At 49.5% G+C, this 23,550-nt stretch overlaps 1 protein-coding gene across 2 annotated transcripts in view; it reads left to right on the top strand.

The window, feature by feature from the left end:
- Nucleotides 1–2,727: 2,727 nt before the first annotated feature.
- LOC122394561 (monocarboxylate transporter 10-like) overlaps nucleotides 2,728–23,550 on the top strand; it is a 58,457-nt gene continuing 37,634 nt past the window's right edge. The window contains exons 1-2 of one of the 2 annotated variants that reach the window (XM_043391528.1): nucleotides 2,728–2,888; nucleotides 11,645–12,525. In XM_043391528.1, the coding sequence (XP_043247463.1) occupies nucleotides 12,048–12,525 (478 nt within the window). In that variant the 5' untranslated portion in view covers nucleotides 2,728–2,888; nucleotides 11,645–12,047. Of the gene's footprint in view, nucleotides 2,889–11,604; nucleotides 12,526–23,550 lie in introns of those variants that run through there. The other variant, XM_043391527.1, reaches the window with a different exon arrangement.

Genomic DNA, 23,550 nt, shown 5'->3' with positions numbered 1-23,550 from the left:
AGTACATAGATAATGCCCTCATCTGGATGTGCTTCCGCTTACCTCAGGAAGGCTTGTTCACATAAATTATTCCTAGCACAAAGTCGAAACTATTCTTCGTTAGGATTTATGATTAATGAGCTCTGCATCGGCCGTATGTGGGTTGACATTATCCTCAAACTGGCATCTCTGTCGGGTCCCCATGCCACACCGGCCAGGCTGGTGACACCTGTGAATACCGTGGAGATGGTATCAGAACACTGGCCGGCAGTTGGGTACTAATTTACCGACCAGTTAGGCGTGCTGACACGGCAGTTGATCAACGTCAACTGGAACTGACACCGCCGAGAGTCAACTGCAACTGTGATCGTGTCGGTAGCCAGTCAATACGAACTCGAGTTGACACAATGGCGGGTCAACGTCACTGCAGCTGACACAAATCGAGAATCACCTTCGTGCTATTCTACGGACATTTTCAGTTACATCCATGCGCGAATACCTTCCAAGTAGCTATGGATGTTATGTGTAGAATACGATACTGTAAAAAGATGGGTCTAGAAAACGACATACCTTCGATGGCAGAAACGATATAGATGCATGTATATAACGTGTCTCATTTGTATTACACGAATCAATGAAACATAGGCAACGGCAATTTTTTGTGCACAAGGATCGTCTTTTTTCTGGAAACCCATGAGCCGTATCTTCGTAACACGAGGTCTGGGACTGCGGACTAAATCTCGACCACACGGCGACTCTCCCATGGTCGCCAATGTCGGTATATCACGCCAGAGAGCGATAAATTTCCCCGGAAGAAAGGTTTGATTCAGACTTGGCTGACTGAGCATGAAATCAAATCACTTCTCAGCGGCGAGCAATGACGCCTGTGCGTGAGCAGACGACGGGATAAGGCCACTAAATTCGGCCAGGGTGGCCATCAAAAATGCATTCATGGATGCCTCTGTCTAGAGTCAATCGCTCGCCACGCACGAATCAGCACTTGTTCCATATTATATGTCTAGTATTTCATTAAATATTTTATTTTTCGTCTTTTGCGGCACAACTATGCAAGACAAACATATAACTTAGACGGTACTGACATGAAAAGGGTGGCCAAACACGTCCAATGCGGAAACGATGCATTTCCCGAAAATGTCGTTTCTTTGCACCTATGCAATCTCACTCAGCCTGTTCCGTCATCTCATAGACATAGACATTTTATTGCCGCACGCGGTCGACCTTCCTTGACATATGTTCCCTGAACGACACATTACAGATGCAGCCATCGCCATTGACGGCTACAAATTAATAACCAATGCGCTCTGGACGCGTCACGAATGACTTTATCTCTGTCTCAGGGTGAAGCCAATGTTTTGCCTGTTGTTTTATGACTCACAACTCGGCTTCATTGTATTCAAATCACTTTGGAGGGTGGATGCGATCGTGGCATCTTCTGCGTTGATGTGGCACATAACTCCTGTCACCTCGACAGCCAGTGTCAGATGGCCACACACGGTCAGCCTATGGTCATAGGTCGTACTGAGAGCCCGGTTCGGGAGAAGCCTTCCCATGTGTTCTCTAAATAAAGATTGTTTGAGAAAAATCACTTTATTATTCGTAGAGTATTTCAATAACAATACGTTGATGGTTAAGCACCAAAATTAGAAGATGCATCATATTTGAAGTTTTCCTTGTCCAATTGAAGTATCTATAGAACACTGCACACTGTTCAAAATTAGAAGATGCCTTACTTGAAGTTTTCATTGTGCAATTGAAGTATCTATAGAACATTGGGATATTAAATATCCAGCAGCCAGAAAGGCAGATAATTGCCATGCACGTTTCGCTTTGCACGTATTGGACATACTCCCCCAATATAGGCATAATGGAGACCATTCAACAATATCTCACTGTCTCACGTTAAAGTCGGGTCGAATTTAACGAGCCATTCGTTTGCTAGATACACGCATTTATAATTGTTATCACAGGCTAATACTCGTAACACAATTAGAAACAATGCCCAGATGGGGCATGCATAGATCAAATGCACATATAGATCCTTTCTTTCACCTAAAGTATAGGCAGTTACATGCTCTGTGGGCATGTTCAATCCGTAAAACACGGTAAAGCGCAACAACCCCTTTGATCAAAATGCCGTAAACTTTTAATTGTCATGCGACTCGCGAGATAAAAGCTCGGCGGGCCTTCACTACGCTGAGGGGCAGGCGAGGCGCATACACACAGCCTTTATTAGGAGTCCTCGAGCATGAAATGTGTCCAATATACCTACAGTGTGATGTTCAACCTCTCAGGCATGTGGAGATAGCAGAGGATGACAGAGAGAAGGGGAGTTATGGGGCAAGAGTAAGATTCAGTAATAAGATTAAATAAATTATTTGTGAGCATGAAACGCAGACAGCTGGGTATAGGATGAATTTATATCATACCCGACATCTGAATCGATTTCAATTCGACGATATTGAAAAGGCAGTAGTGTCTTTAGTGATGAGAGGCTTTATGCGTCTTTCCTATTTGCATGCCAGTTTTAATGGATCAATCGTTTGTGCACCGTTTTTCTAACTGAAGACATCGAATCAACCAGTGACATAGCTGAGCGAGTGCAGTGGCTTGCCTGCCCTCACACAGCGGCTGGGCCACGCATGCTGAGCAAACTGGGGCGGGGGCGGGGGCGGTTTCGCCGCCGCCGCCGCCGCCGCCGCCGCCGCCGCCGCCGCGGACGGGCACCTCAGTCTTGTACGGTGTGCCGCGGCGTCCGCAGTCGCGCGGGGAGGGTCGGGAAGGTTTGCGACAGTGCGAGAGGCCGAGGCACTGCTGAGGACCCAGCAGGGCACGGAGAGAGTGGTGGACAGTGTCGACGAGAGTGGTACGGAAGAGAAGAGACAGAGCTGGTGGGTGAGCCGCAGCGGTGCCGCGTCTGGTGGTCGAAATAAGTAGAAAGTAATTGATTCTAATTGCTGGTCCAAAATTATGTGTGGTATGCAAACATGATGCTCAATATGACAGGCACTTGGAGAAAGTTATAAAAGCGTCCTTCAGTTTTATCCAAATTGCAACGACCTAGGTGATGGGAAGCATGTGTTTCTGCGCGGGCCAATCTATTTCCTCAAGCCATGGGAGGTGGGAGCGTATCTTGGAAGAGGACTAAGTCGAACCATTGAGTATACTGCAAATATTTTGTTCCCTTTGTTGCTTCAGATATTGCGAACTCACCCCATGTAATGTGACAAATGGGTGAAAAACCTTTTTAGAGTCATTATGAAATTCGATCATATATAATCCGCCCTCGTAAAATATAAATCTACACTGCAATGTGTCGAAAAGCTATCCCAAATAATTTTCATCCCTGATATCTACGACCTTGTACCATTTGCATGTTTATGTTTGGAGATACCTACAGTGCAATGTGCATAAGAAGAGCACAGATAAAAACACTATTTGATGGGGAAACCCACACCACTTTAAAAAAGCTATTAGCTAACGTTGATCTTTCCATGCCAAACACATCAAAGCTGCACCCATGAATTAACTTAAACGTTTTTGACAATTTTCACTGCCAACCCATATCCTGTATCTTTATGTATTTACCACTGTTCTAAGTTGGGGAATTATTTTGTTCGAGCGACTTAAACTTTTTAAATTGTACATTTTAATTTAAAGCTATAGTCTGACAAACTTCAGAATTTAAAAAGAACGGATTTAAAGCGTGAGATCCGTTGATGCACGTACCTTTTGTTGCCTTACATCTATACGAGAACATTCCTCTCACTTTTTTTCACATAAACTTTCTCAGAACCATATAATTCACGTGCAAAGTGACCCAGGTGCCTTAACTCCGTTCTTCCTAAGGTTTGTTAAGGTTTGTTAGACTAAAGGTACTTTTTCGTGAGTGAAGGTTGTAACTAAGAATAGTTATGAGCGTATCATATTTGACAGACTAATGTTATTTATGAATTCAAATGCGACTGCCCATCCATATAGCTGTGTCGCTTTACATATTGCCAAGGGAAAAGCATTATTTAGGCGTAGAAATTGCATTAAAAAGAAGGTAACTATAATGCAAAATATTGTTGTTTTTTAATTGCTGTTTTTTATTTAAACTCAACATCTATAGCCTGTTATGTCATCGTCTTAAGTCATTCGACAGCACCTTCGCAGCAGTTCGTCATTTTCATCCCTCACTTAGCTATGGACAGCTGTATCGTAAATGAGCGTCACATCACTTTTTTTTTCGACGGAGTAGTTTTTTTTCTACACCGCCACCCATGAACAGGTGACCAGGAGTGCCCCCTCCCTCTATCCCAGCGACACACAGAACCTTACGTTAACACCAGTGAACTTAAAATGATAAGTCGCGGCACTCCCAGCTAAGAGTAAGGAAAAAACAAAAAAAATGCAAAAAAACGAGAGAAATATCAGTGGAGTATGCATGCTGTTAATATAGTAGCTTAAGAGAAGCAAAGTAGTCACAACTGAAAACAGTTGGTGACTGCCCTTCTACGCCTGAAACGCCCACTGATGCACACTTACACAGGGTATTGTTAGTGGGAGGAAGGGGAGGGGGAGCAGTCATACATACATGGAAGATGGTCGTAGATGGTCATTTCTGGTCAAATTCAAGCAAGGTCATTCACTGAGCCTCTGTAAAGCTGTCCAACTAAGCAGAGCTTGTTGTCAGACAGCCCACAGAGGCCAGTTCCGAGGTGGTTGGAGTAGAAAATTAATGCAATTTAAGCAATATAACGAAAATGAGAGGTAACATCAACGAGAAAAAAAAAACGGAGAAGGAATACAGTTGGGAAGGAAAGACGGTCAAGAGAACTACTACCCTACAATAAACGTGGTTTTTATGTTTGACGGCCAGACGGACCGCGAGCCCCCGCCCGCACCCCCGGAAAATCATCTTTCCCGGGGGTGCCCCCTAACCACCGCCCGGGCGAGGGGAGCGCCGACCCGACACTTCAATAAACAGTCGCGACATTGAGAAAGACTCGAAAAGAAGACGGAAACAAATCCCGAATATAAAGTCCGGTGTTACAGTGACACCCGCCTCTGTAACAAGTAACTATCAGATCAGAAGTCTTACTCATCTCCGAAATATGTCCATCTGTTCCACCGAACGTCACATAAAGTACGTTGGAACGCGCTGTTTGTTTTATCACCAATAATTCACTGCGAACAACATATCATGTCTAATCGGTGCACGGGCCAGCAGCGCGGGGGATCTCCACCAATCAAATCGCGTGTCGCACACTGATCAGCAGCCGTAACCAATCAAATGCGCTGATTTACACAGCACGTCACACGAGGCTCGTGCCAAAATGCCGCAGTTTCGCGGTGCTTCCAGAGCTGTCTGCTGTCTGCGGTCAGCCAGCCAGCCTGGTGTTTGACACGGCCAAGGAGTCCTGATACGGGGACGGTCTCCAGCCGGGCCGTAAAAGTGTCGGCGCCGCTCGGCCGCCGTCGTCAGCGTCGGCAGTCGACGGCGGTCAGTCTTCTCGTTCAGTGGCGACCCCTCCCCCGCTCCGTTGTCAGGAGCTGTGGCGTTTTATGGAGGTCGTTAGATCGTGCGCGTCCTCTCATTTCCGGCGTGACCACTTCAGTCCCGTGGAAGTGCACCGCCAATCGACTCTAATGCCTGTATTGAACAATTGGGCATATAGCTAACTTCTTACCGATACAAAATGTCGTGCTCAAAAAAGCTGCTCTGCCTCGTGACTAGTGTTCACATTAGTATTCATCTTTCTGTGTCCGGGGTACATTATCCGAGTTATCTTCACACCATTTTGTCAGCGATAATTTTTCTCACACCACATAATTAGCGCTCGTAAATCCGCAACGTAACACTGCTACACTGCTCTCTATATGTCATAAACAAATCACCCAAACACCCCGAAACCGACATGGTACACCGGCACTGCGCTAAAATTCGTGATAAATGGCGGCTCACACCAGACCGCAGTGTTGCAATTAACACCTGGGGTGTGCAAATCATGACGTGACATCACCCTTAGCGGCACATGTGAGGAATGGGATCCTAGATGAAGGCTCTTCGTTTGACCAAGAGTCTGGCTAGCATGTGGCCAATGTTAAAGTTAGCCTACCACATTTACACATAACTGTAATGAATGCTCAATGTATCCCTCTATAACTCTTTATTCCCGGACTGTGCTTGACAATGAACAAGAATCGTTTGGCCTGGAAGAGCTATGCGGCATTATACAGCTCAAAGCGCCTCAAAGTGCAGAAAATTATTGAGAAGTGCGTTGTTGATGCATTGATTCATGTTATCTATACGTTGAGTTAAAGAGGGATAGTTTAGCAACACTGGATCGCCAATTATCCAAATGCGCAATGATAAGTTTCAATAAAAAGGTGATTGTGGCAGTTCTTGAGCTCTCCGTTTCTGCCGAAATCAAATCTTCTGGATTCTACACCAGGCTCTCATCAGCAGGGGTTTTAGCTGCCAAGACATGGCGCACTAAGCCAGCGGTGGCCAGGTCACGTGCCAGCCCTGCTCCTACACCTGCCTTTCCAGCCTGGCGACACCGGTACCCGTCTCAAACCCTCCTCGTGCCACCCCGTCCCTCTGTCCAGAGGTCGTCGGAGAGACGTTGCCGACCAGATGGTGGCCCTGGCGACCGCACGCGCTTTTTTGGCGCGAAAAAAGCGCGCGCACGTGGGCCGCGCAGGACGTCCACTCTGCATGACAAACCGAGGTCGTCGCGCGGCACCTCTGGAACTTGTCCACCTCCATCTGAGAAGCGGGGTCATCTTGCTCGCCCAGCTCTGTCTGGGGAGAGGAGAGGAGCATGTGTCTCCTCCTTCACTCTTTCACCCACACACAGCGCTTTTTATACACAGTAAACACAGATACATTTGCAAGTCGCAAGTTAGGTTTTTGTGCTTCTTCATTCGCTCATTTGTTACTTTCATTCTTTTGCTTTCACTGACTACGTCTCTCCATTTCTCAGTGTCGTGGTCTTTTTCCTTTATCATCTGTTCTATTCACCCTTTAGCATCCTCAGACTTGCATCTCTATCATTGTCATGTCCGTATTTGCATGCTCCATGACATAATTCGCTACAGTGTCTCCATTACTGCGATTACAATGGACTATATCAATAAAAGTCCTGCCCGAGCGCGGTAGGGTACTTGTTATTCCTCTTGCAGTAGTACGATTTATGGCGCAACAAAGTACCTTACGATTCTTAGAATAGCGTTAGGTCACCTGCAAATTAATTTGCAATTAAACTTGCTTCAGCGAACATGTTATAGCTTATAATTGAGTTTTGTCAGACATCCAGCCCTCAATTTCTCATTTCGGAAAAGTTGAGCCATCAGAAGGCCCGGTCCGGAAGGAAGGTCCGGGTCCGGTGATTCGGTCCACGTCATTGTCGTGTCTTCATGCTCAGTATCTAAGTATGTGATACATCTGCAACGATCAGAATCAGAAGAAACTGAGGTAGTCTGCCCTTACCAGTCGGTCAGGCCTGACGACTCTTCGGTGCACACTATTCGGCACCCTTCGGTCCGCACTATAAATGATTAATTTAAATATCCTCTCGTTTATAATCATTCCAGCAGACAGGCTCACGTCTGCAGGGTATCATTCATGCATCAATTGATACGGATTACGGTCGCATGATGCCGGAAACTGTCATAGTTTTCCTGACTATCTCGTGCATCCCCACTCGCCGCTCGCTCCCCCCCCCCCCCATTCGTTTACTCATCACACCCTCGCCGTGATTCGACCCGGTATCCCGCTGTGACGATTGTGCCGAGTCAGTCTCACCTCGGTGTGAGATATACCGCTCTCGATCGGCGGGTCCGGTCTCACCGCCGCGCTGCACTGGGGCGGTATCACCTCTGCCGTGATACCCACTGCGCTGCGCGGGCTCACCACGGGCGGCGGGCGGGCGGCCCGCTGGGTCCAACGGCAGAGGGTAACGCTGATGCGATGGTAACGCTGGTAACGCTGATGAGCGCCAGCTTTACGAGCAGCCACTGTCGGAATTCGACCCGGAATGGACGCCAACGACCGCCGTGGTCTCAATTGTTACCGGAGACGTGGGCGAACTGATGCCCACACGCTCTGGGCGAAATTAATGATGGGATATTTTGCCGGGACATTTGAAGACTGTGCTAAATGGTTCCTAATCCTCTTGACTTATTGGTGATTTCTAAAATACTTTGATTGATCCATTTTTGTCTCGCCCTGAGATAACGCAACCCTGCTACTTTATCTTAAATTAAAATCGAGGTATCTCACTTTAACCAAAACTCCGTTACGCCCATCAATTGCGATAGTTTTCGTTACGATGCTAGTCTTATTTGCCATAAGTGCACCAGCAAACATTGTCGTCCAAGCCTACCACTCGCCGCCCGCCACCTGCTCTGCCACCTTCATATCGCCCCAGGCGGTCTGGGTGTACTTCGGGCACACCCAGAACGCGTTTGTGGCAGCAGCTTGCCGCCCCCTCCCCCGCCTCCGCCCCCGTCTGGCGTGTCGCCTTCTAGTATGCCACCGCACGCCCCAGCTCGCACAAATCCGGGTCTAAATAGGGACGTTTGTAAATCTGACTGCCGGTCGCGCGAACAGGAAAACACGCAGAAAGGCCGCCAGGGAAGGATAGAACAAATAGCAAATGGGAGCAGATGTGGAATTGCAGAAACGTATAGACGGCCGTAAAGGTACTGCAGAGTACCAGATGAGTGATTTGCTTTATAGTTTCAAGTACTGCGTTGCCCCGATGGGAAAACGATTTTATTCTCATCAGCTACTCGATCAGTTAGTGCCGCGTCTGCAGTCTCTCCCGCTCCCCATCCAATCGCTGCTGTCCGAACGTCGTGACAGGCCCGGGATCTCTCAGCACGCGATACGCAGCTCTGAGTGGACAAGCCACCCAGCCAGGATCAGATGGGAAGCCACGGACACGACCCCTGGGGGAGCGCTCGTGACCTGAGGTCGGCCCCGCACCGCCCCGGGGCAATAAAAACACGGTTCACGCGCACGGCCGGATCTGGGGCGCTGTTGATGGGCAGTCGAAATTGATAATGGCCCGAGTTGTGACGGCATTTTAGAGAGCCGAGTGTGGAGTGGGGTTAAGACAGTTTCGCGCAGTCTAGCGATTTATTGGTGCTATCAACTCAATCATAAAACTGACCATAATTCCGTAAGATTTCGCTCATTTTAATCTTCATTTTACATTCTCAGCTTCGATAGTTCGTGTATTTATTCCCATTTCCCATCAAAATGTTGACTGCCACTCGACTCGACTCAACTATGCCACTTAAAAAAAAGTCAAACTGATTTTTTTTTCTAACTAAATTAGCCGACACCAGAAAATATCGACCTAATGCTCCAACATCAGCATAGTCATGACCACCACCATGCCTCCTCCACGGCCATGGTTTCCAGTGACCCTCCCCCAGTGTCACCATCAGACGAGTACGGCCAGCTTCAGCACTGCCGGCATCATCGCATTTGTCAGCCAATGGCTTCTGCCGAGGACAAGATGCAAATTTAGCATCCCGAGTTCCGTCTGGTCGAGATTTCACGACAATTTGTCTCTGCCGGTAACGATTGTCTGCGAGTCACGAGCAACGCGGAGCGAGCCGGAAAGCACTGAGACTCGCAAAGTTTCTATAAAAGGGAGACACAAAATGCACTAGGATACAGTTTTCATTAGCCCAATTGCGCCAAGGGAAAGTAATTGCTTCTATACAATGCAATACGGATGTAGAATTCCATGGATAATGTGGGGATGTTTGTGACGGAACCTAATTCACTAAATCACGTCTCATTATTTAGTTTGCCCAAAGGCCCGAGTCACTAGAAAAATTACAGTAATGTTTTTAGAGAGTTTCGATTCATGAGCGAATAACTAAGTCTCAAACAGTAACCTAAGCTTATTCGATAGTTACAAGTCAGTAGTCACATATCATTTGGTTTACATTGTCTGGGGTAATATTGTCCATGCCATATGCCAAGTTTTGCACTCGTGATTCACTGCGTCACAATGAAGTGAAGTACCGATGGCCACCGCCTAGACTTCCTCGTGCCCTGTGATGGATCGTGCCTCCTGGAGCGTGGTGTTTCTCCTGGATTTATTTTAGCATCGTCAAAGTTTACATCAATATCATTATCTTTACATCAATATCTTCATTGGTTTCTATTCTCGGCATTTTTTGTTCTGCGCAGCTATCAGTTCAGAGATTGATCGAGCAATATGTTCGGGTATCGACCAATCGTTTGTTTCTGACATAACCATGACAGATAACAAACAAAATGTATTCGGCACGGTGCGATGGATCATTAGGCCCCATCTCTAAAGTATCAAGCGTGCACTTACAAGGCCATTGGTGCATCTATCGCGCCAATGGCGGTTCATATTTCCTCGGTCGTGCTCCATCCCATAATGGTGTGTTCTGTAATTGCTGCGATTTGTTTTACTCCTATATTTGGTCGACAGTAGTGTTAATATTCACTGAACCGTCAGAAGTCGGCTTAGTAGCTCGTTTTCTCGTGACCATACCTACTTTTAATCTCATATCCGCGTTTGAGGGATGAGACTCCGTCGTCCAGTCACCTTAAACGGTGACAGGCGATATCACTGCTGAGAGCTGAGGATTTGTCGTACGGCATCAATAGATAATGTTCGATATTTCCAACACAGCATCACAGGCGCTTAGTTTGTGTAGAAGGTAATACTAAATTTAGAAAGAACCTTTGGATATATCACCCAACCATACAAAGCAACATGCATTAATGCATCCTTATTTGGAAACAAAACCGTGTTAGTTATCCTTTCCGCTTGTCTCTTTTTTTGATATTCTTCCTGCATACGCACCACATTCTATAGTCTACATGCACTCATACATTTAACCCATGCAGGAAATAAAGTGCCTGACTAACTGTGCGTCTAACCAGGCCAGCACAGAGCACTGAACAGCGCATGTCGCCGCGCCCGACTCGGCTGACCGGGTCAGCACATTCGCCTCATTACCGTGCAATTGGGCTCGGGAAGACCGCGATTTTTCACCGTACGAAATGGCGGCCAATTCAGCGCGTCTGCGGCAGTCGCCGGTAGTGCAGAGAGCTCCTGACGGCGGGGATAGGGCATGAGTAGTAGCAATGGCGAGTGGCGGTCTCCCTTTGAGGTCAGCCCTTAACTGCGTGCATACAGAAGCGTACGCATAGCAGCGTGCGTAGTCACACATCGACATACAAACGCAGATACGCACACAGATAGACAGAAAGACAGACAGACAGACAGACAGACAGACGGGTGAGCGGACTCTCGGCTCAGCTCTGGGACAGGGTCGTCGGCCCGTTGTCTGACGATGTCTGATCATTTATTCATTAGTCCCGTGGCGTCGAAGTCCGATTCATCACTCGGCCCCGTCCGAAACCTGTCCGCTATGGGGGAACAATGTTAAATCGCACGGCATCCCGTCGCCTGGGCCGAGGTCCCACATTGTGGCTCGTGTCGCCACCACCTCCCCGTCCTCCGCCGGGAGTCTGGAGGACGGAGGAGGCGGGGAGTAGCGACTTTGGCGCCGCTTAGGGCGGTAATGAGGTGCGAGGGTGATTAGCGTAACTACCGGGCGTGGCACCGCTGACATGGCTCACACGTGTCATCAGGTGGTGGCGCTCTGACGCTGAGGTGAGAACTGGCGAAGCTGCGATGGAGGACACTGCAGAAGAGGACTGGCCGTGGAGTGGTCTGACCTGACAAAAGGCACCTGTGAAGGGCGCAAAGCGAAGCTCGAAAGCGCGAAGTGATACTGCAGTAAGTGCAGTTAGTGACTAGAGACCCTGGATCCCGGAAAGGTGCATTTATAGATCAGCTAAGCTACACATCTAGACCTTGAACTCTCACATGATCTTCACTGACATTGGGAAGCTTCCAGCGACTTCAGCGACCCCAGGCCACAACGGGTGTCTGTGAGTGGCTTACAGTGACCTGCAGTGATCCCGGAGTCTTCCAGTGACCTTCATTGACCTCCGCTGGCCCGGTGACCTCGGCTGACCTCCGCCGACCACCATGGCAGCCACGGCGGTGCGTCCGCCGGCCCTTCACAGTCCTTCCCACCAGCGCCAGCGACTCCAGGTGAAGCGCTCGCGCTCTTTACCGCACGACGAGCTGCGCCGCCAGCTAGCGCGTAGTGAGAGCGGCATCAGCGGCGGCAAGGACTCCGGCATCGTCAGTGAGCAGCCCAGTATAGGCAGTGAGCAGGCGAGCGGGATCCACTCCGAGCTCCCCAGCGCGGCCGGTAGCGATCTGCCCAGTGATGTGGTGCGCGAAGTGCAGCGCGAGCGGGACTCTCGCGCGCGGCGTGTCACCACAGACGGAAAGACGGCCACGATTCGTCAGCACTACTACCCCGAGGGTGGCTGGGGCGTGGTGGTGGTGACCGTGGCGTGTGTGGTCCAGGTGCTCTGTCACGGCCTTCACACGGGCTACGGTGCGCTGCTGCTCTTTGTGCTGCAGGAGTTCAGGGAGCAGCGCAGCACGGCCGCAGGTGAGGAGAGGCGGGGAGGCGATGGAGAGGGAGAGGGAAGGGAAGAGAAGGCGGGGAGATGGGAAGGGACGAACAGGACATGGCGGAGGATGGGAGACGGGAGAGCGGGGACAGAGGGAGGTGTGATAATCATACTGTAGAATATGGAAAAGGAAAGCACTAGCTATACGCAGTGAAATGTCGTTTTGCTATCGGTGACAGATCATCATAAGTGAGTATGAGTATCGTCTGCGGAGCATACTACAGCTGTGGCTGCACTGGCTATCTTTCGAATTAAACGCATATATTCTTCGGTACCGTACCACTCACTTAACCAGGTACAGCTACACCTACTTATCTAAAATCAGCAATATTCACGTCACCCGACCTGCAAGTCCAGATGTATGCAGAGCTATTTATTGCATTCAATGTTCTACTCTGGGTTCATCGAGCACGTTAATGATCCATTCCTTACCTGCACTGCTGCAGCATTTGCACCAGACCTGTGCAACGCCCATGCGCATCGCACCTCAGAGCCCAGCATCCAGGAACCGGAGCGAGCCTGACTCTGACCTAACACCTCTGGACGAAACCGGATCGCTTTCTTGCGCGTCTAAAAAGCGCCGGCCGCCGAGGCGCGGTGCTTTTTTGTCGCTCCTGGTAACACCAACAGAACGGTATCTGAATATAGCCGCCGCCCGGCTCAGTCTATAGACACAGTGAGGCGATGACCGGGGCACGGAGACAGGGAGAGATGGAGACAGAGACAGTGGAGGCAGAGAGACAGACGCATAGACGGAGACAGGGGAGGGCTGATTAAGACAGAGGGAGAGGTATGGGAGACGGGGGAGAGATAAGGGAGACAAGGAGAGTTGACGGAGACAGGGGAAGCTAAAGGAGACAGGGGAGAGGAGGGGAGGGAGGCAGAGACGCTTGGAACGCCTCGATTTTTATGGGTGTAAAAATATATTTAGTTCGAGGTCTCTGAAGTTGTCCTATGTAAGGCACAATGTTATTTTCCTGTGGACCTCCCAGCTCTGAGAATGTAGTGCATATTCGCCGGCTGCCAACAAGCGTACGTGCCGGTTCAAAGGTGCCCTGTTATCGAGATGGTGCGCCGCTTTCGAAAGCTCCGGTCGACTGGCGAAGGGCGCTCGCTGGGGCGCTCGCTCTCCCGCGCTGCGATCGCGTCGGTGGCGAGCGCGAGGGAATTCGAGCCGCCGAAGGGACGATCGAGGCCGACAGAGCCGACAGGGTGTTTGTGATCGCCTGGTATTGTCTGTCCATCAATTGGGCGCGGGAAGAAAGCCGACCCGCTGTTTCAGGTGTCGGCGCCCTACTGGTACGGAGCGCTGATGAAGTAGATATGTTGATTGATTGATACCTATTCATTATTGTTACGATATGCCAAGGTGATGTGACAGGCCTGTGATAATTAAAATTCCGTTAATGATTTGGTGCTGACCTATATGACTTTTATGAGCCGTTATCTGTAGACTCAATTTGTTCTCCTGACTCACAAATGCATTGCATCTCTGTGGTCTGATGATCCTCTAATAATCACCGCAGTACATACAGTACAGTATTGCGCCTAGCGTGTGTTCCGTTCTTGTACAGATCCTTTATAACCTTCTTGCTTAGGATCTTGCCTTGCCCGTTCTTTCTCCATGCTCAGAGAGCTTCCGTTCCGCGCTGGCAGCGTTTCGTCTCTGACATTTTCGGTCGCCGACCTGCCGTAGACGGCAGCTGTTGTCGATCAGGGGCGGCGGGGCGCCGTTTAATCCTATACCAGCCCTGTGATGGGCGGATGGGCTCGGCTGGTGGCGCCGATCTGATGTAATTTGCCACCACACACCGCCGTCACCCGATCACCGCCGCCGCCGCCGCCATCGTCGTCCCCTCGGCGCCACCGCGGCTCTCGCCAAGAAGCAAAGTTTGCTTGAACGATAAGACAGTTGTATTGGTCAAATCAAATCATTACCATAGTGTAATTAATAGCATAGTTTCCGTTATTTATTACACTATGTCATCACTGTACTAACCTGAGCTGGGATCATAAGAAAATTGAAGGTTGTTTGTGAGCTGGGAAATCATTTGAGGACGCGATCCCTGCAGGATGCAGGGAAACATTGTTAGAGATATAAGATTTAAGTGATAAGTTTATGATTGAATGGTGTGAAACGTTTTTTTTTAGCATGATTATGATTATAATGGAAATCAGATGGATTAGTAACCTTTGCTCATAACTAACTTGAATTTAACTTGGATTTGTTTTTGGCTTACATTAGTTATGAGCAAAAGGTTACTAATCCATCTGATTTCCATGATAAGTTTATTACAGATAACACCAATCAGGGCTAAGCATACCCAAACTTAGTAACAGGCTGGTAGCAGTCTGTGCCCATGTGGTTAGTCTCCTGGGACGCAGTGCCATTTAACTAAAGGAGGTTGTGGCTGTGAGAGCAAAGGTCAGAGTCGTATTCCTTCAGCAGTTTCACGGTGGTGGGCGGTACCCACGTTAGGTGGGCTGAATATTAAACAGCAGGAACTAGCCTTCTTCAATGTGCCATTGTGAATCTATTGACAACTTTGACACGGACTTCCATAATTCATGTTTTCGACATGTCAACTTATTGTTGTTAATTTAGGACATCTTGGGTGGGTTTGATTGAGCAAGTCATGTGTTGAGCTATTCAAAATCAGAATCTTTTCGTTTGATTTCATATAATTTAAACATTCTGAGTGTCGAACCAAGCTATTCTAATAACTTTCGCTAAGTTAGATTTATATAATTAGCATCACATTTGCTTTGATCAACGTAACTTCACCAGTTTGATGCGACCCGACACGCAATATTGCAACAATCTTGCTGACAGACCAAACTCCAAAGAGAAACTACATAGTCGCTGCCATACTGCAGCTCCCCAGGGCCAGGTGCGGCAACTAATACAGGCTCGTCCGCCCGCGATCATAGTCGGGCATCCGGACCATGTATCTCTGCACTGCGGCCTCACCTTTCACATCGTTCACACGCCGCTCTCACATCCAAGTGACGTCACAAGACCACACCACCCCCGTGACGTCACGGCGGTATTCGGCCGGCTATTTCTAGAGCTGTTTTTCTTCGCGCCTTGAACTGAACGCACAAGAAAAAGTCTCCCAGCAATGCGAACGCAACGCTCGGACTCGGCATTGTATGTACTGGCGCCATGAAGGTGAAGAATTTTCTCCGAACGCTGCTGCGTAGCTCCCAGCGGAGCGCTCCAAGGTAGCACCCAATTACCTATCATGACTCCGCCACTCGCGGGGATTTTCGGCGAGCCAGGGAGTAGGTGATGCTATGCGCGTGAGGGGCTTTCACCGCCATACGAGTTCTGAATGAAGCGTGTGCGGGGTCCATTCAGAAAGAGGCCATTCCGGCGGGGAAGTGGGAGCCATTGGATGCTCGTGGATCCCGGGCCCCATTTCCGAGCAGCCGTAAGATTCCGACCACCCGCGACAATCACCGCCGGCCTTCGGCGGCCTGCGCATTCAAAAACCGCCAGCAGGTATAGCCAATTCTGTCAGTCTTGGAAGGAGATCGGTATTCTTCGCCTATTCTTCATTTGTCTAGGGCTCTAGCGATTTTCCTGATAATTGGAGCACAAACTAATGGGTTATCATGCTCAAATACGGCTTACCTGAGGATTTGACAAGTGTTGTTGCAACTGCTATAACTAAATTTTCGAGAGCACCATGAGTCTGCTCTATGATTCTGCGATCTTCATAAGCCGTAAATATGCAGTAAATCCGCCGGAGGTAGCCGCTGTGTTTGTTTTTCATTAGCACCTTTGAGTTTTATGTTGCACGGTCCTCCATTTCCTGACGCCCAATTACGCCTTCCGTCGCTCTCATCCCGCCGGTATTCGCGCCTCCATGACAGAATGAGTTGGCTGCTGCCAAAATCGTCCCCATACGCCACGCTTAATGGAAATGTGACTTTTATCGGCCGCATTTCATCACGGGAACATCTGGACCACCCACGAGGCCCGGGTCCTCTGGTAGCCGGGATTTTCTGACAGGCCGGTAGCCGCACCCACCACACAGCTAGTCTAAATCGCTGGTACTCCCGTTAGTTTCCTAAATTCTACGCATGTGGTTTCTACGTCCATAAATTGAGTACTTTACAAACGAACGTAGGAATCAGCTCCGAGTCGTTTCATTATGCCAAACATTTCCTAAGATCACATGCGTTCAGTCACTGTGTAAATAACGAAATTAAATCGACTGATTGCCTTGTTGATGGAAATCAGCTGCACGAATGCTCATGTCGAGAGTTGGACGATAAATAGGGGCACATTGGCCTCCAGCTGACGGCTACATAGTAGCTGTGAAATATGTGTCTCTTCCAGAAGGCCAGCTACGTGAGTGGCTTGGCAATATACAGTCATATGCCAGATATATGCCCTATATGCCACTCCAGTGCGTGCCATCAAGTTGAAGCTGTAGTTGAATCGAGCTGAATGTTTTGAAATGAAGCGATGTTACCCGCAAAATACCACGACGATGAATGGTTATATCAAAACATTGAGGAAATCTTAGCGAAATATCTTCGGATCAAATCCAGTAAACGAAGCCATGGCTGTCTGATGTTTCTTTTTTCGCTTCTTTTCTTGGGAACAAAAACATGGAGCTTTCTTTACATATGTAGACATCCTAAAATAGTTTATATCATCTCTCCAAAGCCTGACAGATCCGTCTCCGGCCCTCCTCTATCCGTAACCATCCCACCAGCTGTCGGCCATCATCCCCCGGAGGTGCTTGTGACAATTCTGCCTCTCGAGCAGCGCCACTCTCATGTTTGTCGGAGACGAGCTACTGCGGCGATCCCCTGCGCCGTTCCGCGCCACATTGGCCGCTGCCGCTGCGGCCATCTCGGCGCAGCGGACACGTGCGGCGGCGCTGAGGGCGCGCCACTTTCGCCTCATATCAGCCGAGTTCGCACCCGGCTGGTTTATGCGCTCGTTGCCCGACGCCCGGTGGGCCTGATTGAACTGTGCACCCGTCTGCGATCGGGGAGGGAGGGGGCGGGGAGAGGTCTAGGCCTGCATGGCTGACAGGCTGGCTGAACATTGCAAACATGCCTGTGTAACGCCGAAATGCCTACTATCAAAAAGGCATGCATGTTGTCACAATAGGATCAGTGACATGGGGACGAGTGTCGGTATTTTTAGGGGGAGGGAGGGGCAGTGAGAGTGGGAGCTACTGCGATGCTATGGTCACTAAATATGTCACTTATCGTTTGCAATTCAGTCTCTTTTACCTAAGCAAAAATGTTATCTTGGTAACCGATCCACCCTCGGCACTGGCCCCGTCAGGTCTCCTATGCTGAACAGACCTTTCTCACCCGCGCGCGGCGGATCTTGCAGTTCATTTTTTACATTGCACTTATGGTGTCGTTCTTGATTTACGGTCACGCCGACCACAAACTATAACCCGGCCGGCAAGATGCGCCTTTTAATGGGAGATGAGTCCGGCAGTCTCCCACTAGTGCAATGGCGATCACGACCTTTTCTCATATAAATTCCCGACCCGACCGAAGTGCTCCCACAAGTGTCATACCTCGGCGAACCCCGGGAGGTGTGCACCACTTGAATGAGGGCCTGCCATGTGAGCTGCCATGTAGGTATAGGTGCGGTCATGGGCAAATGAATGGCGAATCCTAAGACAGCATGCAATTGGGCTGAAGTCGACATGAGAACAGGAAGTTACGGTCGAATGGAACCAAGAGCACAAAACATTCTGAATAAATTGAAACGTCTCTTCTGCTGACGGCTAACATTATTTGAGCTGTTCTTTTCCACACGGACCAGTCCTTTTATGCATCGCTGCTAGGTTCAGTTTGGTCAACCCAGTCGACGATCTTGCTGGGCATTTATCGTTCCTCCAACCAGCAGCAACGCGCTGGCCAGAAACTACTCATCTAGCGTGCAATGTGCGATGCGCTGTGCAGTTGCTCTTGTTACAACCAGCAGCGCGCTGATCAGTTGCCACCCATCCAGTTAGCAGCGCGTTGGCCAGCTGAGCTGCTCCTGCTTCAACAAGCAGCGGCCAGCTCGCTGGTCAGTCGCCAGCTGCTGTTCCAGCGCGCTGGTCAGCCGCTGTTTCAGCGCGCTGGTCATTAGTTGGACGATGTGCTCCGGCGCGCTAGCTGCCTCTGTACTCTGTAGCCTGTAAGTCAATCCAGCTCGCCGGCCAGACGCTTTCAGCCCAGCGCGCTGGTAAGTTGCTGCTGGTCAGCGGCTGCCCAGCAGCGGCGCTGGCCGCCTCTGTAATCACCGTCCGCGAGGCTCGAGTGGCGGCGCGTCGATGGCATCGCTCGTTAACACCGGCTCTGATGGTGGCACCGCGCCGATTGATCAGCACTCTAATGCACGAGCGGGTCTCTCTGGGGGCGCGCGGAGCCGACAGCCTGGCGAGGGTCGCCGACACCGCCGTGGTAATGGGTCACGGAGTGACCGGGGGAGGCACGACAGAGGCCCGGCGCCAGCAGTGTCCCACGATGGGGATATTAGGGAGCGGTGTTGTGTTGGTAATCAGCGTTTGTGGTGGGCTGATAACGCATGTGGAAGAATGATGTTATGGTCAAGATGCGTGAATCTGCTCAACAGGATATGCGATTTTTGGCAGCTGGTGGGAAGGGTCAAGGTGGAGCAATTAGCATAAGGTCGACCAAATGCATCCCTTGATATACCTTGTGCACATGATGAAGGAACCTACTATTTTTTTAAGTCAGAAGGTATATTTCTCGAACAAAGTGATATCAACGCAGGTGCGTTTCTTCGTCTTGCATCAAATTCATCCATATGTCGTGGCATGGTGGCTATTCCATGGCGCCCACACGTGCGCACGTGCCGACCCCGTGCGGCACGTGCGGCTCTAACCACGGCTGGTGCGGCTCGTATCAAATGGCCGCGGTTTTTGCCGCGTGTTTGCCGTCACTGATTGATGATATTTACCGTGCGGACCTGAACGCCGCTCAGTGTCGCCGGCGTTTCTCCGCCCGACGCACGTGAGACGCGCGCGTCCATGTTTCGGAGGAGGGGAGTGTCCTCTGTGATAGATGGGATGGGGTGGTCAGTGCAGCGCCGCCAGTGCATGGGGAGTACCGGCAGCTGTGCTATGTACTAAGCGCTCCTATCCTTCAGTGGACGAGCGCAGCACGCAGCATGTCACTGCGTTCGTGCTCATGAGGCACATACGCATTTAGACGCAGAAAGTACGTTTAGCTCGTATGGTCTGTTTGCGACTAGTCCGTGTACTTACATAGAGCCTCGCGGTAGCTATCGGCAGCGAAATGACTCGAAGAAAGGCTTTGCTTTGCCATTACTTTCGTTCTCGTTGCAACAACCAGTAGGTGGAACATATTACCGTCATTTTGGTGAGGATTATCACCCGAAGTGCTGGGTTCATATCCGATCCGTCGTTTCGTTTCCATCAGCAGGGTACACATTACACAAATCCTTCTCCTCCACACCTCAACCCCCTGTTCTGAGCTGAACGGGCAACTTAACCCCATGCGGGTAGCTCCACCCCAAAAGCAGGCACGTAGCAGGGTACGGTGACCGTTAGCGGGGCTGGGTGGCCTGTCCAAGCACTGGGCTCAGCCCTGATGGGTCATCAGGGAGCCCGCCTCATAGATCCATGTCTCCCCCAATTCATATCATCATCCTGAAATGGTCCCCTTTGACCGAAAGAGCCTAACCCAACAAAACAAACATTGAAGTTCTGGGATAAAATTTGCGGCTGCTAGCTGCTACATCAACCATTGGCACTTCAGAGAAGTTTCCCGATGAAAACTGAAGTTGTTTGAGCCGGATGTTGAACAATACCAGCACCAAATCAACTTCAGGTCCTTGTTGTCGTTTCGTGGTGACTGGTGTCCTATACGAGATTATCTGAGTTACACCATCGCTGCCGTTTTCGGTGAATGGATCCCTGCGGTTGCTAGGAGGTGGGAGCTGGAAGTTTCGAGCAGTGTTTGAACAGACCTCTGACTTCGGACATATGATTGACTGGACGACATAGCGTGGGTGTAGTCAGTTGATGCGATTCTTGTCCAAATTCCTGAATCAAAGTGATTTTTGTGCTTCTTACAAAGAATAACTGACGTCTAATTTTGTTTTAGCGCTGTTTTGCGGTCATCAAGTCTCAAAATTGCCGAGTTGCCAGACCATGACACCCCGTGTTGCCAGGCGGCTGTCGGACGCTCACCTTGTGCGAAATTGCATCAGTTGCATCTGTTCCTTCAGGGTCGCGATCCTCCCTCTGCTGATGAGATCGTGCGCCGTGCAGGGCGCAGATAATGACGAGGTGCTGGTCACTGCACGAGCTGCCCCGGGACCGCGCCGAGAGGGGGGATGACGTCACGCCACAGAGGGGATAGTCTCTGCTCCGCTCCCGTCCGAAACACTGAAGACTGCTCTGTATTCTTCACGCTTCACTGGTTACATGTAATTAGGTTCGGTATTTATAGCAAACTACCTTTGTTACTTCAAATTAAACTGTTTATCGAGCGCGAAATTGCTGAGTAAGTGAAGACCTCAATAGATTGAAGTCTCAGACATGAATTGAATCAATGTAATAAACTTGGAGCGTGGTTGCTATTTTGGTTCCTAGCTAATACGTGGTATTCGTGCCTCGATATTCGAAGACAGTGATCTCCGCTTTCCATCCGTGTTTGTAATAATTCGACGCATAATGGGAGACTGTCCCATCACACATGCATGCTGACTCTTCAGTTCTTGACTCACCTCATCTGCAGGTGCTGACGATTCTGCACATCAACATGCAGGCCCTCAATGACTTCCAATCGTCAAATCTGCATTCTCTCTTGATACCTCTGCTCAGCGTTCAATTCACTCGAGCTGTCGATGTGAGCTGAAGCCATCAGACCACTCAACGTGCAACTTCTCCGAGCTGCAACTCAACAATACACCCCGCAATCCGCACAAACGCGCATCAATTAAACCAAACTAAATCATGCACCGTCACTGGCGCCTGTAGTTGTCTGGTTACCGGCTGTGATTCGATCAAATCGCCACGTAAAATGTGCCTGTCATCCTAGTACCTGCCGGCGGCACTTTTCTCTCGCTGTACGGCTGAAATGGTTCCGGGATGGGAGCCGGAGAGCGACCACTAATAACTTGGCCCCGCGCACTGATCCCGGTCAGCCAATACAGTTTGGGTATGACAAATGTGCGCGAGGGAGCCGGCAGCCCGCTGGTTAGTGAACATTTATCAGTAGTGATGAGTGGCTCCGTAATAGCTCCACCGAACTCGCCGTGAGTGATGATGAATGGTAGATCAATGCACGAACGTACGACGAATAGTTGTCTTTAGTTGTTTGACTAATTGACGCAAAACATCACATGAACTAGTAGAACATCACGAATCACGATGGCTGGGTGGTTGTGATTATTCAAAGCTGTCCATGACGAGCAGATCAGTTTCCAAGAATTCGTTTCCGTTATATTCACGGACATCACGAATTCAAGACTTTGTTCGACTGTTGTCTTACGTCCTGGAATGAAATCATGTTTTTTTTTTTAACCATTTTAGCTGCTGATGCAGCTAGCTGTGGCAGTGCGGTGTCTAATCCAGTTCAAATCAACACGTCCCACCTTTTTAATATAGCTTCAGTATCTCGCATGCTTTGTTCACCACGATGAGTCGGCTGAGCACAAAGTGGCGTCTCACCTCTTGCTGATGGACACTCATTCTGAAAATAACTCGGCTGGGCAGCGACATGCTCTCCCGTGCACCTGATGTAAGAAATAAATGACGACTATCTTGTATTTCTTCTTTATATTTGAGTAGATGAATCATTTCTATGGTATGTAATAGCAGTTTACCGCATTCAATCTACCTCTGGCACCGATGAGTGGTCCCAAACTGAAAATCCCAATTGGACGGTATTGCCTTTGAAGCTCCATTCCTTGGCGCGGGGCACATCCCTCAGTGAGGGACGCTGCCCTCTCTCCCTCTCTCCCCTCTCTCCCTCCCTCCCTCCCCCTCTCTCTCTCTCTCTCTCTCTCTCTCTCTCTCTCTCTCTCTCTCTCTCTCTCTCTCTCTCTCTCTCTCTCTCTCTCTCCCGCTGTCTGAGCTTCCATCCTCTGTCGGTGGTCAGACAGCCTCCCCTCCCGTATATCGTCTGTTCTGCCCGCGGCAGATAGCGCCAGCACGCCCACCAACGCAGCCCCAACAGCACTGCCCGGACGAGCTCATTGGTCGTGACGTCATCATGGCATCAGTGACGTCAGCATGGCACGAGGTGTGATTATGTGCCCTCAATGGGGGCGGAGGTGGTGTCTATGGCGGTCTAATGCGGCCAGATGGCCGTACATCGTGATTGAGCTGGGTGCACAGGTGATTTGTTATAAATATGCGTCAATTATGGTGAGATACCGGTCGTGATCGTCAATTTTGCTCGGGTTTGCTGCACGGAAAGATATCATGCGTCTGATATAGTAGGTGAAATGTTGCGAAATGCATTATTTATTAGCAGAGATATAAATGATCACATTTCGGCGTTCCTTGAAAGTGCAAATATGTGAATACCATGCAACGTGCCACACTAAACCGTGATCTCGTGGTTCTCAACGTAGGTGGAAACGTGCACTTAGCTTAGAATAGGAAACAGTTTTCATTAACCCTTAGTTTTATGGACCTTCGTCAGCCTCCATTTCACCAGAGCTGACAATAAACCTTCGGTAAAAATCTGACATTAAACCTTGTCGGTAATCTGTGTTGAATATTTTTTTTTGTGGCATTTTTTTTCGCAAAAAACAAGGCTAGCAATTAATAGCTGCAACAACTTGTAGGCACGATCTAAACAAAGCTGCATTGTAAATGACTGTGATCAATCTGAGATTGCTACAGCCTACATGCCAATGAAAATTGTTTTATTGAAACGTTGCGTGCTCAGATATGTAAACTTATGTCGCAAACATAAGCGCGTAAATGTTCAGTACACACCACACCATCCCTGCAGTTTTGAACACGGTA

This window comes from Amphibalanus amphitrite, unplaced genomic scaffold, assembly GCF_019059575.1.
Source record: "Amphibalanus amphitrite isolate SeventyFive unplaced genomic scaffold, NRLGWU_Aamphi_draft 000599F_arrow, whole genome shotgun sequence".
NCBI classification, from domain to species: Eukaryota; Metazoa; Arthropoda; class Thecostraca; order Balanomorpha; family Balanidae; genus Amphibalanus; species Amphibalanus amphitrite.
This window is presented reverse-complemented; position numbering and strand designations above follow the sequence as displayed.